General features: G+C 44.5%; 1 protein-coding gene across 1 annotated transcript in view; it reads right to left on the bottom strand.

Annotated features, from left to right (window-relative positions):
- GABRB1 (gamma-aminobutyric acid type A receptor beta1 subunit) overlaps positions 1 to 16,957 on the bottom strand; it is a 481,904-nt gene that overhangs the window by 217,625 nt on the left and 247,322 nt on the right. The window contains 1 exon segment of the mRNA XM_030191347.1: positions 10,990 to 11,210. Within this exon segment, the coding sequence (XP_030047207.1) occupies positions 10,990 to 11,210 (221 nt within the window).

The raw sequence follows: 16,957 nt of genomic DNA, 5'->3' as shown, positions 1-16,957 counted from the left end.
CTGGATGGGGGTCAGGGGAGCCAAGGGAATCACGGGATGGGTATGGAGGGCTGGAGGGGGGCAGAGGAGCGAAGGGAATCACGGGGTGGGTATGGATGACTGGAGGGGGGGGACAGGGGAGCGAAGGGAATCGCGGGGTGGGTATGGATGGCTGGAGGGTGGCAGGGGAGCAAAGGGAATCACTGGGTGATTATGGATGGCTGGAGGGGGGGTAGGGGAGCCAAGGGAATCGCTGGGTGGGTATAGATGACTGGAGGGGGGACAGGGGAGCCAAGGGAATCACTGGGTGGGAATGGATGGTTGGAGGGGGGGGCAGGGGAGCGAAGGGAATTGCGGGGTGGGTATGGATGTCTGGAGGGGGGAGCAGGGAAGCGAAGGGAATCACTGGGTGGGTATGGATGGCTGGAGGGGGCAGGGTAGTGAAGGGAATCGTGGGGTGGGTATGGATGGCTGGAGGGGAGACAGGGGAGCGAAGGGAATCACGGGATGGGTATGGATGCCTGGAGGGGGGTAGGGGAGCAAAGGGAATCATGGGATGGGTAAGGATGACTGGAGGGGGGGCAGGGGAGTGAAGGGAATTGTGGGGTGGGTATGGATGGCTGGAGGGGGGCAGGGGAGCCAAGGGAATCACTGGGTGGGTATGGATGGCTGGAGAAGGGGTAGGGGAGCCAAGGGAATCACGGGGTGGGTATGGATGGCTGGAGGGGGGTAGGGGAGCCAAGGGAATCGCTGGACATGGGGGGATGGAGGGGGGGCAGGTGAGAGGAGGGTTGCAGGACATGGATGGAGGAGAGGGAAGGGAGAAATAAGAAATGCTGGACTTGGGATGGAGGGAAGGGAAGAGTGAGAGATGAGATGAGGGGAAAGGAAGAGAGGAGAAAATCTGCACATAGATGAAGAAAATAGGCAGAAGCTGGATCCACTGGACGGTGAAGTCTGCGGAAGACCCAGCTTTTACTTACGGATGTAGGACAAGAAATGAAGAAGAAAGGCGGAAAGTAAAGAAATAAATGGAAAGGAAGCCCTTGAAACGGAGTTAAGGGAACAGATAGAGAGCAGCAGAATCAGAGACTGGGACCAATATGGAAAGAAAAACAGTCACCAGACAACAAAGGTAGAAAAAAATCTTTTTATTTTTATTTTAGTGTTTGAAATATGTCCAATTTGAGAACTTACATCTGCTGTCTTACTTTGCACTGGGTATATTGGAGCTGTAACAGCTTACAGAAATTATTTCTAATGAAAAAAATCACGTTATTTTTTTCTCCTATACTAGTATAATATTTTCAATGATGTATGTTTACATGCGCCATAGCTGGTATAAGGGGTGTGGCTAATGTGGGTGTGGCTATCATAGGGTGGGGTCATATGTGGTGACCCCGCCCATAATGAGTACCGGCACCTTTTTTTCTACAAAAAAAGCACTGCTTAAACCACTACCACAAAAGGTGCAAGCTAAATCTATAACATTTTCATTCACAGCACACCTTCACATTCTTTCTTACCCACATAATACCAATGAACCAAATAAAAAATGTATTTATTTTTAATTTCACATATCTGGCCACAGCTTTATTAACAAATATTTAATGTAAACACAATATCTACAATGAACATCAACATTATTTGACAGCAAACTCGGAGCGTTTTTTTCTTTCACCTCAAACCCCAGTCAATTGTTACCGACCTAGCTGTAATTATTTACCAATAGTCATCATGACCTTATCCATTCACTTGCCCATGAAGGCCTGCTGTGATATCGCCCATGAACACAGAAAAACAAAACAATTACTTCTCACCCTTTTCTTGCTCCCCAAACACCTGGCTAAAACTGCCTCTGGGATATCAGTATCCCCTTCTTACCTGCTAGCTGTGACCCTCACCTTACAACTCTTCCTCACCCATATCCCAACAATACAAAAAAATAAAAAGCAACCACCTGTGACAACAAAGGACCATCCCCAAATGAAATCAGAGGGCCATGTTGTGCAAAATTCCTTTCAGAAACCAAACTACTCTCCCACCTCACTAACCTTCCCAAAAAATGGTTCTCTTGCCCACCAAATTCTTCTTCTCATCCAACTTTCTTGTCACCCTCCAACTCCCATGGCATACTAACCAATCAGCTACTTTGCCACCTCACCCTTCACCAACCATTCCTTACAGTTGTTTCTTCATCCCTCACCATCATTTGCCTTATCTTCCTCTCCCCCCCACCCCACACTACCTAATAAAATGTTTGGGCTAGAGCTCAGTCATGTTACGTGCTCTCAGTCAATTATTTGAGGGCAGCCTTAATACAAAGATAAATATAAATCTATACATTTCTGTTCAGCTGGAGATAAGGATCTAGTGGGATGCTTGAAGTCCAGTGTCACTGGCATTACACTTCATCTTGATGTAATAGTATTTCAGTACAGGATGCTCAGTGACTAACTGCCCAATATTTAAAAAGTTAGCTGGCAGATTAGTGGATAAAACTGGCACATAAGTGATTATATCCAACAAAGCCGGCCAAAATCAATATTCAACAGGTGACGCAAAACCGGATATTTATGAAGATTGTCTTTTGTAAGCAGGCTAAGATTGTTTATGAGTTTGGTGGTTAAAGCTAATATTCAGTACGGTGTGTCCAGTCAGTGCCTGTCATATGGCCAGCTATATATAGGCCTGGTATTCCGCTAGATATCCCTTTTCCGGTTTTGAATATTCTGGTCGAACTTTTAGCGGATAAATCCGGCAATAGTTATATGAAGCTGCTATAAGTTCTCTCACTTACTTCAATTTGATTTTACACTTTCTGCCATTATGCTTCTTGCTCAGTAAACTTTCAGAGTGCCCTTCATTTGGTGGACTACAGTAGCTATCGAGGGGGGGAGGGAGGAGGGAGGTACCTGAGTAATGTTGAGACTGTGGCTTGCTGGCATGTGACTGTTGTTTTTTTTTTAGTTGATTATTATGCAAGTATTTATTTTGTGAGGCAGTACATTATAATAGCATGACAAAATGATAAGGGGGAAAAACGCCATTTTACAATAACTGGTTATTCCTGATAACTTGCTAATGTACCATTCCTGGTTTTCATTTTTAGCCTTTAAATATTTCATATACCTGACTGCTACTCTCAGCCATGTCTTTTCCCTGGTTGCAATACCATCAACTAGGCCAGACAGCAAGGGCAGCCGAGCGGAGTTGGCAGAGGAGAAGGCATGCAGCTGTGCAGTCAGAGCCCCAAGGACCAGCCCCAATGCAGCCCCAAGTATAAGCCCCAGCATCAGAGACATAGATACAAGGCTCACAGAGTGTACAGGCTGAGGGTGAGCTACCTCATGCTCACAGAGGAAGAGGCATTTCAGAGAATCCACTTTAATAGAGCCACCATTGCTGACCTCTGTGAGCTGTTGAGAAATTATTTTGAGGCCCCCCACCCTGAGCAGCCATGCCTTGCCAGTGGCTGTGAGGGTCACCACAACCCTGACCTTTCTGGCAGTTTCCAGCACGTCGTTGGTAGCACCACAGCTATCACACACTCTGCAACCTGCAATTGTACAGACTCCTTCCTGCAAGCTCTGCTCAGCTACCTGCGTGAGTATGTCACCTTTCCACATACCCTTGAGGAGAGGCAGCAGACTATGAGGGAGTTTTATGACATTGTTGGGTTTCCCTCAGTATTGGGGCAATACAGTGGCGTTCCTATGGGGGCTGACACCCGGGGCGGATCGCCGATGTGCACCGCCCCCCGGGTGCAGCGCGACCCTCCCCCCGGCGAAAGAACACCCCCCCCGGTGAAGGAAACCCCCCCCGGGTGCACGCCGCTGGGGGGGGGGCGGTGCCGTGTGCCTGTCCGCTTTGTTCGTTTCCATGCTCCCTCTGCCCCGGAACAGGAAGCAACCTGTTCCGGGGCAGAGGGAGCACAGAACGAACATAGCGGACAGGCGCGCGGCACCCTCCCCTCCAGCGGAGTGCACCCGGGGCGGACCACACCCACTGCCTCCCCCTAGGAACGCTACTGGGGCAATAGACTGCACACATGTTGCCCTAAAACCAACTGGAGGGGATGAGCAAGCCTACTGGAAAAGATGTTCCATTCAATGAATGCCAGCTTTCCAAGTTCTTCCCCCAAAGCCTTCATTCTGGACCAGTCCAGGCAGGGGCAGAATTATGCCAACGGTCTGCTGGGGGATGCCTGGTTGTTAGGTAAGTACCAGCAACAACAACATCTCTTGTTACCACACAAGGTTTTTGAATGCATGCTGACACACACGGTGGTCTGGCAGACCTGATGTTTGCACCATACCTATACACATATTGTAATCATTACCCATCCATCCCCACAAATGTATGCAGGGCCACACATATGGGTTGTCAATCACACCTTCATAATTGTGAGAACTGTCACAGATGCACCCTAGCACTGGGCCCCACTCCAATACTACCTGTATGTCTTCCACTAATGCCCACTGTCTTCACAGATGATGGGATGCACAGTGCTGTTTTCTAGGAAAAAAAGGTGGTGGTACTGGTACCCATGCCGAGTCAACCTTGCTGAGCAGTGTAATCAGGTATCTTCAACAGCCTGCATTGACCACCTAGCTATATGACCCACAAGAACCCGATCTGGCCTCCTGATGTAAAGGTCATGGGTTCAAGCTTGGCTGGCTGCCTGGTCCACCAAAGAGGGAGGGGGAAAATTTTTTTTATATTCTGCCTGTGAAATAAAAGGGCATGGTGTTGAATTATTTGGAATGCTGAAAAAAGGTGTCAAATTATCAGTGTATACTAGCTGGAAAAAAAAAAAAAAACGTAGTTATGCCCCACAGAACTTTACACTGCTCAGAATCCTTACAGTGGTCCCTTCTCTAAACTCTCCACTCTAGGTGATAGGGGATACCCCCTGAGAAGATGGTTACTAATACCAGTACGACATCCTCAGACACTCCAGGAAAAGCACAACAATGAGGCACATATCAAGACATGCTCTATAAGAAAGCGCACCTTTGATTGGCTGAAATGCAGGTTTAGTTGTCTTGATCGGATAGGTGGTGACATTTTTGCAGCTTTCTGCATCTTACATAACATCGCTATTCAACAGGGAATAGCATTCCCAGAGCAGGAGGTCACTGAAGATCAAGAAAGAGGTGCCACCTTGTGCCAGGAGCAACCTAGGCCCATTGGAAGACCAGCAGCTGTTGCTGCAGCAGAATCAGCCAGGCAGAGATTGATAAGAGAGGTCTTTTAAATGAAAAAGTGAGAAATGTATTTATAAGTGACAAAAAAGTGTGGTGGGGGAGGGGAATTAAATAATATAGGAGAGAAAACCAAATGGAAGGGATCAAAATAGTGATTCCCAAACCTCCCCAGTCCCCTCTCCCAACCCCCTCTATACTTTGAAACCACCCCCACCCCCTTCTCCCCCTCCCTCTGCACTGTGGTCCCCCTCCACCTCTACCCACATCTACTGTCCCCTTTTCCCCTTTTTGTGCTTCCCCATCCCTCAAAAGGTCCTCTTCAGAGCCCTTGCACCAGTGGCGTTCCTAGGGCGGCTGACACCCGAGGTGGATTGCCGATGTGCCCCCCCAGGTGCAGCGTCTCCCCCCCCCCGGCGAAACGAACCCCCCCCCCAGGTGCATTTTTACCTGTGGGGGGGGGGGGGGGTGCCGCGCGCCTGTCTGCTTCGCTCGTTCCATGCTCCCTCTGCCCTGGAACAACCTGTTCCAGGTCAGAGGGAGCATGGAACATGGAACGAGTGGCGCCGACAGGCACATGGCACCCTCCCCAGTGGCGTGCACCCGGGGCGGACCGCACCCCCCCCCCCAGGAATGCCACTGCCTTGCACTGTGGTGCAAAGGCACAGCTTCTGTGGCTGTGCTGGCAGCATCCTCCTCTTGTTCCCTGCCTTCCTCTGGCAGTGATATAGCTGCTGGGGTGTTGGGTGGTGGTTGCCTCTCCTGCTTGAGGGTGGCTGGCTCCATGGAACTGCTCTCTGGTTGCCTCAGCACCTTCACTACCTCTTTGAGGGAGACTGCTATGGAGCTCAGCACTCCTGCTTTTGCGCCCAGTGCCCTTTCTTGCCTCTGTGAAGACTGGACCAGCATCTCTGAAGCAGAGGCTTGTCTCTCTTGATATACCCCCATTGTGTCCATCGAGTGTGCCATATCTCCCATCAGCTGCCTAGTTAGTAGCAGCATCTCTTGTTGATCCAGCAGCACCTGGGCAGGATCAATGTCCTCCTCCTCAGGATCTTCCAGGATTAGCATTTCTAGGGGTGCTAGCTCAGGCTGGGTGCCCTGTTTGTGGCCCAGAAGCAGGTGCCTGAAATTGCTCCCTCTTTCTCTCTCTCTCTCTGCTGTACATGGTGGCAAGGCCACAGAGGTCTTTGGTGGAGGTTGTGCCGTGACCTGTGCAAGTTGTGTTACTGGGGGTGATTGCACTATGGCCTCTTCTTCAGGGCCATTGCCCAACTCTTGCTGCCCCTCCACCTGAATGGCTCCTGCGGTTAACCCCCTCTAACCCCCAATATTCAGCAGGCAGCCATGGCTAGGTTAACTGGCTGTCAATGAATATTGGCACTTAGCTTTACATAGTTAGGCCAGTGCCTACCGGGACAAGCTGCAGTATGGCAACCAGAGTGTACTGTATGGTTTTGGCTAATAATCATTGGGGCATGTAGAAGTGCCAAAATCAGGTCAGAGGGTCTAGATATGGCTGGACACTGGACATTGCTTGACAATAAGTGGCCATCACTAACAGATGAGGATAATGAGTAATGGCATGTGACTCCAAGTGCAGATTGTGATTTCACTGTTTCACTTTTCCATCTCACAGGAAGTGGAGCCACCTGCCATTCCTTTTTGGGAGCCAGGATCCTCTGAATTTAGAAGTCAATAAGGGCTACTGTGCTACTCCTGGGCTAATTGGGTAGCACATGGTAATGTTCCCATGCTACCTGATTAGTGCAGGCATGCCTGCTCTCCTCTCCCAGAAATACCTCCCACATTGGAAAATAAAACTATTTTCCGGCAGGGGATGAGCATGTGCTAAATAGAAAACTACTGCAGGAAGCCTAAACACATCCTGTAGGTCTACTGCAGCTTAGTGAAAGGGACTGCAGCTTAGTAAAAGGGACCCCAAATGAATGCACATCTTACAAATTTGCAGTAAAAATTTGTTAGAACATCCCCAAAACACTGTGGGCCAAAGATTCAAAGGATTCAGTCTTCCTGTAGTTCCAATTAGTTATTTATAGAATTTAACAGCCAAATCAAGAACTTTTCATCACTGTGAAAGGGTACATCACAATAACAAAAGTAGGAGATCACCATAGAAATATTCTATTATCCCATGATTCTACAGTCAACAATGCTGGGGCAATAGTGATCCATTAAAACACGAGGCTATATCTAGAAAAGGGAAATAATTCAAGTAAAAGGACAATGAAAACATTGTCTCAAGGTGACTTAGACTAATACTAGACAGCTTTTATCACACCTATCCTGGAGTCACCTCAGGGACTGGGGAAGAAGCTGAAACAACTGTAGGAGATTTATCACTAAGAAAAGGGGTCAGTTGCAAAGAATCTAAAAAATAATAGCATCAATCTGCAAAACCTAGGCTGAAGTAGCAATAGAGACTGCTGCTTCTTTTTTTTTTAAGTTGCTCTTGCAGTATCTTGGAAAATATGAATCTTAAATTCATAGAAAAGAACATCTTGTTGGTTTTAGAAATAATCTCAAAATCCAATCTCTGTCTTCATTACGAACCAAAGTTGCCAACACAGTAGCAGGGACAGCTTGGGATTTGATAAATGTTTCTAGGAAAGTAGTTAAACTCATACCTTCAGCACACAATCCTTCTGCATTAGAAACAGGTAAATTTAAAACCCAGGAAACTGGAAGAATGGAATCCTCTGTAACCTTTAATACTTGAATTAAACATTTCTTAAATATATCTTCTGGAGCAACATTTTTCACTTTGAGAGATGGAGGACTTGAATCTCACTAAGGCCTTCACTTGAAATCAAAGGGCCATAGGTGGTTCAACAGGATCTTGCTATGAGGAAAGGGTAAAGTAGCTAGGGCACTTCAGCTTGGAGAAAAGATGGCTGAAGGGATATGTGATAGAGGTCTGGACAGGTAGAGGTGAATCACTTGTTTACTCTTTCAAAAAATACAAGGACTAGGGGACATGCAAAGAAGCTACTAAGTAGTAAATTTAAAACAAACCTGGAAAAATATTTCTTCACTAAATGTGTAATTGCCAGAGAATATGGTAAAAGCAGTTATCTTAGCAGTGTTTAAAAAAGGGTTTGGATAATTTCCTAAAAGTCCATAAGCCATTATTAAGATGGACTTGGAAAAATCCACTGCTGATTTCTAGGATAAGCAACATAAAATCTGCTTCTGGGATCTTGCCAGGTACTTATGACCTGGATTGGCCACTGTTGGAAACAGGATACTGGGCTTGATGGACCTTTGGTCTGTCCCAGTTCTTATGTAGCATGTTAATTTCTTGTTTATTTCTAAAAATAAGATGATAGACATGGCTCAGAGAATAGAAACTTAATGGGCACAATATAAAAATAGACTTACCAAATACCTGCACCCACCAGATAATGCTGTTGAAAATCATCACAGATTTCCCCTGTGCTATCCAGGTAGCACCAAGGTGGTAAAGGACAGAGTGATGGCAGTGCCAACAGTTATCCGATTAAAGGTGATATTCACCAAAAAGGCTATCTTAACCTTGGGGCCCTTTGACTAAAATGCTTAAAGGAATGGGCTTAGCACATTGCAGCTGTAAAATTGGTCTTTTTTTCTTTTTTCAGGTCCCACGCTAATTTTTCCATTAGCACGTGAGACCTGCAAATATATTAATGCAGAAGCACTTACTGCCTCCTTTCTGTCAAGTGTGCATTATCCAGTTAGCACGCTAATGAGAATTCACTAGATGGATAATATTTCCAGGCCCATTCTCTGCCCATGTCTCTCCCCCTGTTAAACATATTTTACAAAAACTGGCAATTTACTGCAAAATGTTTGAGCACGTTTTGTGGTAAGCCTTTTCTCGCATGATATGTCCACATTAGGGCTTAGCACACTTCAGCAAAAGGTCCCTTTAACTGGTTAACCATCTGGATAGTAGACTCAATATTGCCACTGTCCAGATAGCTGCAATGTCACTACTCTAGCAGAGCTGCCAAGTTACCCATTCCAGGAGGGAGACTTTTTGGCCAGTCCTGATTTTAAACTTACATCCCAAAGCAGTGTAGTATTTGAAGTCCATGATTCTATCCATTGAAATCAGTGCTGCAGGTCCCATAATGCACCAGGATGAAGTTGGCAGAAATCCAGGACTGACCAAAAAGTCTCCCTCCTGGAATGGGTAACTTGGCAGCTCTGCCAGATATTCAGCACTGGATACAATCTGGATATTGGTGCTGAATGATTTTGCAACCATTGCAGCAACTGAATATTGGCCCAAATATTTCCTTTTGGGTCATGTGGAGGCGTATTTTCAACGTCCCGTGTAAGTTTGTATTAGTTATTACCATGCTTGTTTTTGTTTTGATAATTAATTATTTTTGTTAATTTGGATTTTATTATGTATGTACTCTATGTTTCCTGCTTAGATTGTTGAGATATAGTGGGCTATAAATACAGTTTTATTATTATTATTATTAAAGCACTTAGACTTGCAAAGTTACATCGTAATCTATAGAACTTTTGTAAGTCTCTAAGTGATTTGAAAATGAGCCTCTATATATAGCTTACTCAGATTCATAAATGAAAAATTGTGTGCATCAAACAACTTAATAAGCTCATGTCATTGATTAATGTTTAGCTTGCACAAGCATAGCTATTTGCTTTGAACAATGATCACTGCAGTTTTCTTACAAAACAAGTAGTAACACAATAAAAACTTCTTAAATTACATGAGGTTGAGAAGTCTACAGGTTAATGGAAGTGTCCTTTTGAGGACTTAAATTACATAAATAAAAGTATCAACATGCCTCCCAACATCTATTCCTACTGATTTTACCAAGTGTAGATTATACCTTAGCTGCCTTTAATGCTTGAACTACTGATACTTAGGACGGATGAACATGACTCCATGTAATTCTGATGCATTTAACTCAACAGGCCGTTCATCTGTTATTCCTCCTCCTCCCTCACTGTAGCACAAGTGAGACAGCACTTGAAAAATTCAGATATTAATCCCCAACAACATTAAGAGTAAATATAAGGGTAAGGGTACTGGGATTTGATTTGATTGAGTTATTGATTTGATATATACTGCATTTATACCCAAAGGCACCAAAGGGGTTTATAATACTACAATTACAATTTTAACGTATCAAAAAGTTTAACAACATAAAAAATAGCCTGAGCTCATCATTTACAATTGCTCCCCCCAAATCTACATAAAGCCTTTCTGTGGTACAATCAAAGCATTTTCCATTTATTATATGCACATACTTTCTCTGTCTCTAGTAGGCTCACAATCTTTTTTATATAGTCTTTTTTTTTTATATACTCTTCCCTCTTTCAATAGAAACAAGACTTAAAACTGACAACCTTTACAGCCACAGGGTGGCAAAGATTAATGCGTATGAGCTTGAGTCAGTCTCATGGCCCTAAGTGAATCTTAAATCATGTTGAGGACTTCCCTCTCAGATGAAGTGGCCATGCTGATTACTCTTCAGAAAGCAAACACCTTCGCTTTCAGCAGGAGTAGCTCATACATAATCAGCTGGGGAAACGCCTGGAACAATAAGATTAAGTGCAGGTATAAACCACGGTTGAGAGAGTACATTATTCTCGGAGCCCATTTACTTATTACAAAGTTTTGAATCTAATTATGTGTAAGCCAGATGCTTCATTTCTATCATCTTATATACAGAAGTTTCTGTTAGAACTTGTGGGAACCTTAGTCTTGATTGAAAATCCAATTTTAAGGAACATGAGAAAGAAAAAGCAAGATATCACTTACCGCAGGCCATAAAGAACTGTTCCATCTGGATGCAATCTTATCATTCGATTCTTCACTGTTACCCCATGGACAAATGATTTTTTATCATTAAGGAAATATGTGTCTGGTACCCAGAGCTGATCAGCTACCCTGTTGTCCAAAGTGAGATTGAGAGGTATTCCAGAGTAAGAAAGCCTTTTGTCCCTCCAGGACTGCTGGAAATACATAGTAAGCGTATAGTCCTATGAAATTAAAGGAAAGAAAATATATTTTGTAAGGAGTGTTGTTTTTTTATACATTACTAAGGATTCCACTTTCCATAATTATACTCTGGTAATTTTGGGCATAATGCAAACAGTTAAATACAACTCTATGCTCAAGCTAAATTATATTATACAGTGAAAAACAAATACTCTAATGGGAGAAGTTATCAAGATGAGTTATTTTACCACAAGTCAGGCTATTTTAGCACAAAGGTAATGGGATGAGACCTCGTCCTACAATAGATTATTTTACCATAAATCATGTTATTTTAGCACAGGGTCCCATTTTCTAAAATAGCACAACTTGTGGTAAAATAACCGGGGGCCCCTTTTACTAAGCAGCGGTAAGCCCAACAGAGGCTTACCACTTGCTAAACAGGAAGTACCGTCGGGCTACTGCAGCAACCTGGCAGTACTTCCCACCCCTAGTGTGCCATCATATCTGGCGCTACAAAAATATATTTATGTTTGTAGCGCTGGTGTGTACCCGGTGGTAATCGGGAAGTACCGCGTGCTGCCCGGTTACTGCCGGGTTAGCATGGGAGCCCTTACCACCATCTGTACATATTATATGCAGGTACTTTCTCTGTCCTTAGAGGGCTCACAATCTAAGGGGTCCTATTACCACCCAGCTGCTGTGTGGCCCATGCTGTGATTTCATTTTTGACATGCACTTGCTATGCACGCCAGAAAATATATTTTATTTTCTGGTGCACGGCGAAAATCGGGCAGTAACTCGGCGCATAGGCGATTACTGCACAGTTAATCCAAGAGACCTTACCACTAAGTCAATGGCTGGTAGTAAGGTCTCAGGCCCAAAATGGACGCGCACCAATTTTTATTTTGCCGCACGTCCGTTTTCGGCAAAATGTTTTAAAAAAGGCCTTTTTTACAGGTGCGCTGAAAAATGGATATGCGTGCATCTACAACACACACCTACACTACCGTTGCCCACCTTAGTAAAAAGACTCCTTAGTTTTTTTTTGTACCTGGGGCAATTGAGGGTTAAATGACTTGCCCAAGATCACAAGGAGCTGCACTGGGAATGGAACCCAGGTTGCCAGGATCAAAGTCTCCTACACTAACCATTAGGCTACTCCTCTTCATTGGCCTTGTCTCTCTTGTCTCTTTCTCTTTGTTCTATATAGCTCCAGTTTTTGCATTAGCCCACAAGTGATAAAGGAAAAACAGGAAAAATATACCTAGATCATGCTAGAACAAGAGAAGTAGCTGTAAACTACCATGTTGATACACAACTGTAGAGGAACACTACTCACCGAAATGTAAGTTAACTTCACTCTAGTTGTTTTAGGAGACAAATTTCCAGTGTTTAAAAAAATGTGCACTAAGCATTCTGGACTTTAATGGACCTCCCTGCATTCAGAAGTAATAACTAATCCCTTCACTTAAATGGGATTTACATGGAAGTTCACTAATTTTAGCATCCAGTTTTATCACCACTTTAGCACACTATTTTTTACTATTGGCCCAGGCAAGGTGTCAACCGAGTATATTAGCATACAACAGTACATCTACCTGCAGTGGCACTACCTGTTCCTGCCTCTTCCAGGTGCCCTTGATCAACACTTCATCCCAATTCCCCCAATGCCAGATTCTCATGATTATAGAAATCAACCCCCTGACGCCAGACTTCCAACCCCTGACATATAAAGCCAACCCCCAACATAAAAGACTAATCCCCCTGACATATAAAGCTAACCCCTCCAACACCTAAGTCCCCCCCCCCCCGATTCCTATCCTGTCCCCCAACTCCATCCCCCTTTTGGGAACTACCTGGGATCAGTGGTGCAATGGTTTCTAGTGGAAGCGATCCTCATCTGCTTCCACCCACTCCTGGACTAGGCAACTAAAATGAGTTTTTTTTTTACCATGATGCCTCTCTTTTTATTGCATGAGACAGTACCATGGGTATGTTAGCTACTTAACACAGCTTAGTAAAATGACCCCATAGATTCTGTTTTCAAAGGTATATGCATTGTTTTTCATGAAAAAATACCCATTGAAAAAGGTGTGAGCAAAATCTAAATAAATAAATTTTAGAAAAAATAAATGTCTAAGTTATCAATGTGGACAAACAGGAACATGAATGTCTCTATGGCACCACCTGAATGCTTTTTTTATGAAATTGCAACATAAATGTTTCTGTCAGTCATTTTAGAAACATGCCCCCCAATATTCAGTGCTATTTACATTCCTGACTGGTTAAATAGCACTTAACTGGCTATCAGCGAATATTCAGTGCATCGCTGGCTAAGTTTGGCAGCTCGGCATTGAATATCTGGCCTCACTACCATCTGCGGGAATTAACCGGGCTGCCTCCTGCCCCATAAACTTTTATATTTCCTGAAGCTGTTATAGACCCTGGTATCCCTTGCTGGAGGATATCAACCACTGGGGGATTAAGGAAATGCCCTTCCCTAATCATTCGGCTGGAGCACTGTTCAGTAGGAGCACTTTTCTGACACCTTCACATCCCAGGTAGCCAAATCCCAACATCTTTTTGGACATAGAAATTCATTTCCCTTCTGAAATAGGATATAAATGTCTATGTCTTGGTTCTGCCCACAGACACAAATACCTATTTGGCGTTTTTCTTTTAGACTGACAGCGTTGTCCATGCTGATTACGCTCTCGGAGCAATTGAGACTCTATTCCATATCAAAGGTGCTACACTGTGACAGTACCACCTACAATTTTTGATCAGGATTAGCTGACCCCTGAGGCAGGTGCCAGTGCGCCGAAACACGGCCTGTGTCGGCTCTGTCAATTAATAAACAAGAGACTTTGATCATCTCAATCCTGAAGGCCCAGTGTTGCTTTTTTGTTTCTTGGTTCTGCCCACAACACACCTGACAAAAGCTCCTTGCCATATGGCCATTATTTAGTTTTAGACATTTCTATCCCAGCTTTGTAGAATTTGCACGGACGTCTAAATGTTGGCTTATGGATGTCTAAAACATGAATGGTGCTTCTAAAGTAAGCACCGTAGTCATTTTGGGTATTATTTTATCACTGTGAGCATATGTACCTTATAATAGCTTTGAAAGTTGGTGCCAAGTTTATGGATTTTATCCCAAAGCTTATAGTTTGAAAATGTATAGCCTCTTTGAGTGTAATTTTAAGGCTATGTGCATGGGTAAAAAGTAGGTGCACACATTTCCCACTTTGAAAAGTACTCCAAGGAATTTATGCATCTGATTTTTAGCACACATAAATATGTTTAAGTTATTGTATGGAAACTTAGGGGGCTTGTCAAAAAGCATTCCCAAACTCTTCTCCAAGGAAGTCTATGGAAATGCCTCTGCTTGGTCCATGCAAGGTTAAATTATACAGGCTGTACATACATAAACTTATACATATAACCCCTAATTCTATAAAAGTTGCCAAAAATTGTGCACACAGATTTGGTCCTGTGCTCAATTTGTGTGCACAATTTAATTGAATAATGAGCCAATTAGTGCCTATAATTAGCTTTTTAACAAGTCATTATTGGCAGTAATTAGATTTAATTGAACTTTACATAGGTAAATTTAAGGGTCCCTTTACTAAGGTACGATGAAAAATGGGCTGCGGTAGTGTAAGCACGTGTTTTGGATGTGCGCAGATCCATTTTTCAGTGCACCTGTAAAAATGCATTTTTATTTTGATCGAAAATGGACGTGCGGCAAAATGAAAACTGACGTGAATCCATTTTGGGGCTGAGATCTTACCGCCAGCTATTGACGTAGCAGTAAGGTCTCATGCATTAACCGGGTGGTAAGGGTCAATGCACATCAAATGCCTTTTACCGTCTGATAGTGCGCGTAGGGGACGCGTGCCAAAAATGAAATTACTGCCTGGCACACACAGTAGCTGGGCGGTAACATGGAATTGGTGCACATTGGGTGCACATAGACCCTTACGCAGGTTAGTAAATGGACCCCTTAGGCATGGGAACCACTCCAACAATTTGAACATGATCTGAAAAAGGGGGTACGGAAATGGGAGGGTCATGGACATAATGGGGGCATTCCTAAAATTAATGCACATTGTTATAGAATAATGGGGATACTCACCTAATGTAGGTTTGTACATTTGCACTACATTTCAATTGGTGCAAATGGCCATAGGGGTCTCAGTTGGCCATTGTCTTTTGAAATATTTGGACTAGGATGTTACCATTTAGTCAAGAGTGGAAGAATTGACAATCGTATATGAAAGTGGCTGGACAGAGTGGGAGTAGGTTGAGGTTTTGTGAATGTTTTATGCGTAATTATTAATAAAGCTGCAGACCTTAATTGCTCCAAATTTCTGATGTGTTGTGGTTTTTTTTGGGAGGGAAGAGAGGGAGGGAGGGTCTGTGAATTGCACACATTAGGGAAAGAGACAAGCTGGATTGAGATGGATGAGAAAAATGAAAAGGCATGTGAGCATACAGATAAATCAAATGACAGAAATTGAAAAGTTTTTGGAAACTAGTTTGTGTTTGGTTAGGAATGCATGCTGGGTTTTAGGCATTCTTGAAAAAAGTATAGTGAGAATTCCTTATGGGGAGATCATGTCCATATGTCTGACTGTGACCTTATATCACAGACAAAATGACAGGAGATGGAAGCTTTACATTGGTGTAATTTAAGAGTGTGATGAGCTAATTAGCATTTTCAGGCTTCATGCTGGTCAATTCTGAAATTCTGAAGTTATAAGAACACCACTCCCACTGCTGTATATTCTTAGGGGGAGTACATGTTTTGTACTTCCCTGTAGGCTGTGTGTCCCGTTCCGGGCTCTTACCTGGCGCCCCGCGGCCCGAGGCGGTCGTCAAAGGCGTCAGGGGAGCGCTGACCGACGGGTGGGGGCTGCCGCGGGGATCGTCGCGACGATGGAGTGCTTCGAGGCCGGCGATCCCAAAGAACTAACGCCGGCCTCGGAGAGTGAAACCCGCCCGCCAAGATGGCGGCGCCGACGTCGGCGTCCTCCTCGCTGCAGCAGGACCAGCGAGGAGGCTCCGCCCACCCGCGCCGGATTGGCGCATCTTCTGGGGAACTCCGCCCATCAAACGAAGGGACCAATCCGGTTCCCGGGGTCGGCGGGGCTGGAGACGATTGGCGCCAGCTGTTCTTCAGTCAAGGCAAGCGGGGGATTTAAACGGAAGCACGGAGGGGAACCAGTGCTTCCGTTTTCTTGTCTGAAGCCGTCCTGCCAAGAGGATTCCAAGCCTGTTTGTTCTTCAAGACTGCTAGCCGCCCTGCTAGCCTTTTCCAAGTTTGTTTGTTCGTCAAGACTGCTAGCTGCCCTGCTAGCCTTTTCCAAGTTTGTTTGTTCTTCAAGACTGCTAGCCGCCCTGCTAGCCTTTTCCAAGTTTGTTTGTTCGTCAAGACTGCTAGCTGCCCTGCTAGCCTTTTCCAAGTTTGTTTGTTCGTCAAGACTGCTAGCTGCCCTGCTAGCCTTTTCCAAGTTTGTTTGTTCTTCAAGACTGCTAGCCGCCCTGCTAGCCTTTTCCAAGTTTGTTTGTTCGTCAAGACTGCTAGCTGCCCTGCTAGCCTTTTCCAAGTTTGTTTGTTCTTCAAGACTGCTAGCCGCCCTGCTAGCCTTTTCCAAGTTTGTTTGTTCTTCAAGACTGCTAGCCGCCCTGCTAGCCCTTTCCAAGTTTGTTTGTTCTTCCAGACTGCTAGCCGTCCTGCTAGCCTTTTCCACGTTTGTTTATCCTTCAAGACTGCTAGCCGTCC

Source organism: Microcaecilia unicolor, chromosome 2, assembly GCF_901765095.1.
Source record: "Microcaecilia unicolor chromosome 2, aMicUni1.1, whole genome shotgun sequence".
Lineage (NCBI taxonomy): Eukaryota > Metazoa > Chordata > Amphibia > Gymnophiona > Siphonopidae > Microcaecilia > Microcaecilia unicolor.
This window is presented reverse-complemented; position numbering and strand designations above follow the sequence as displayed.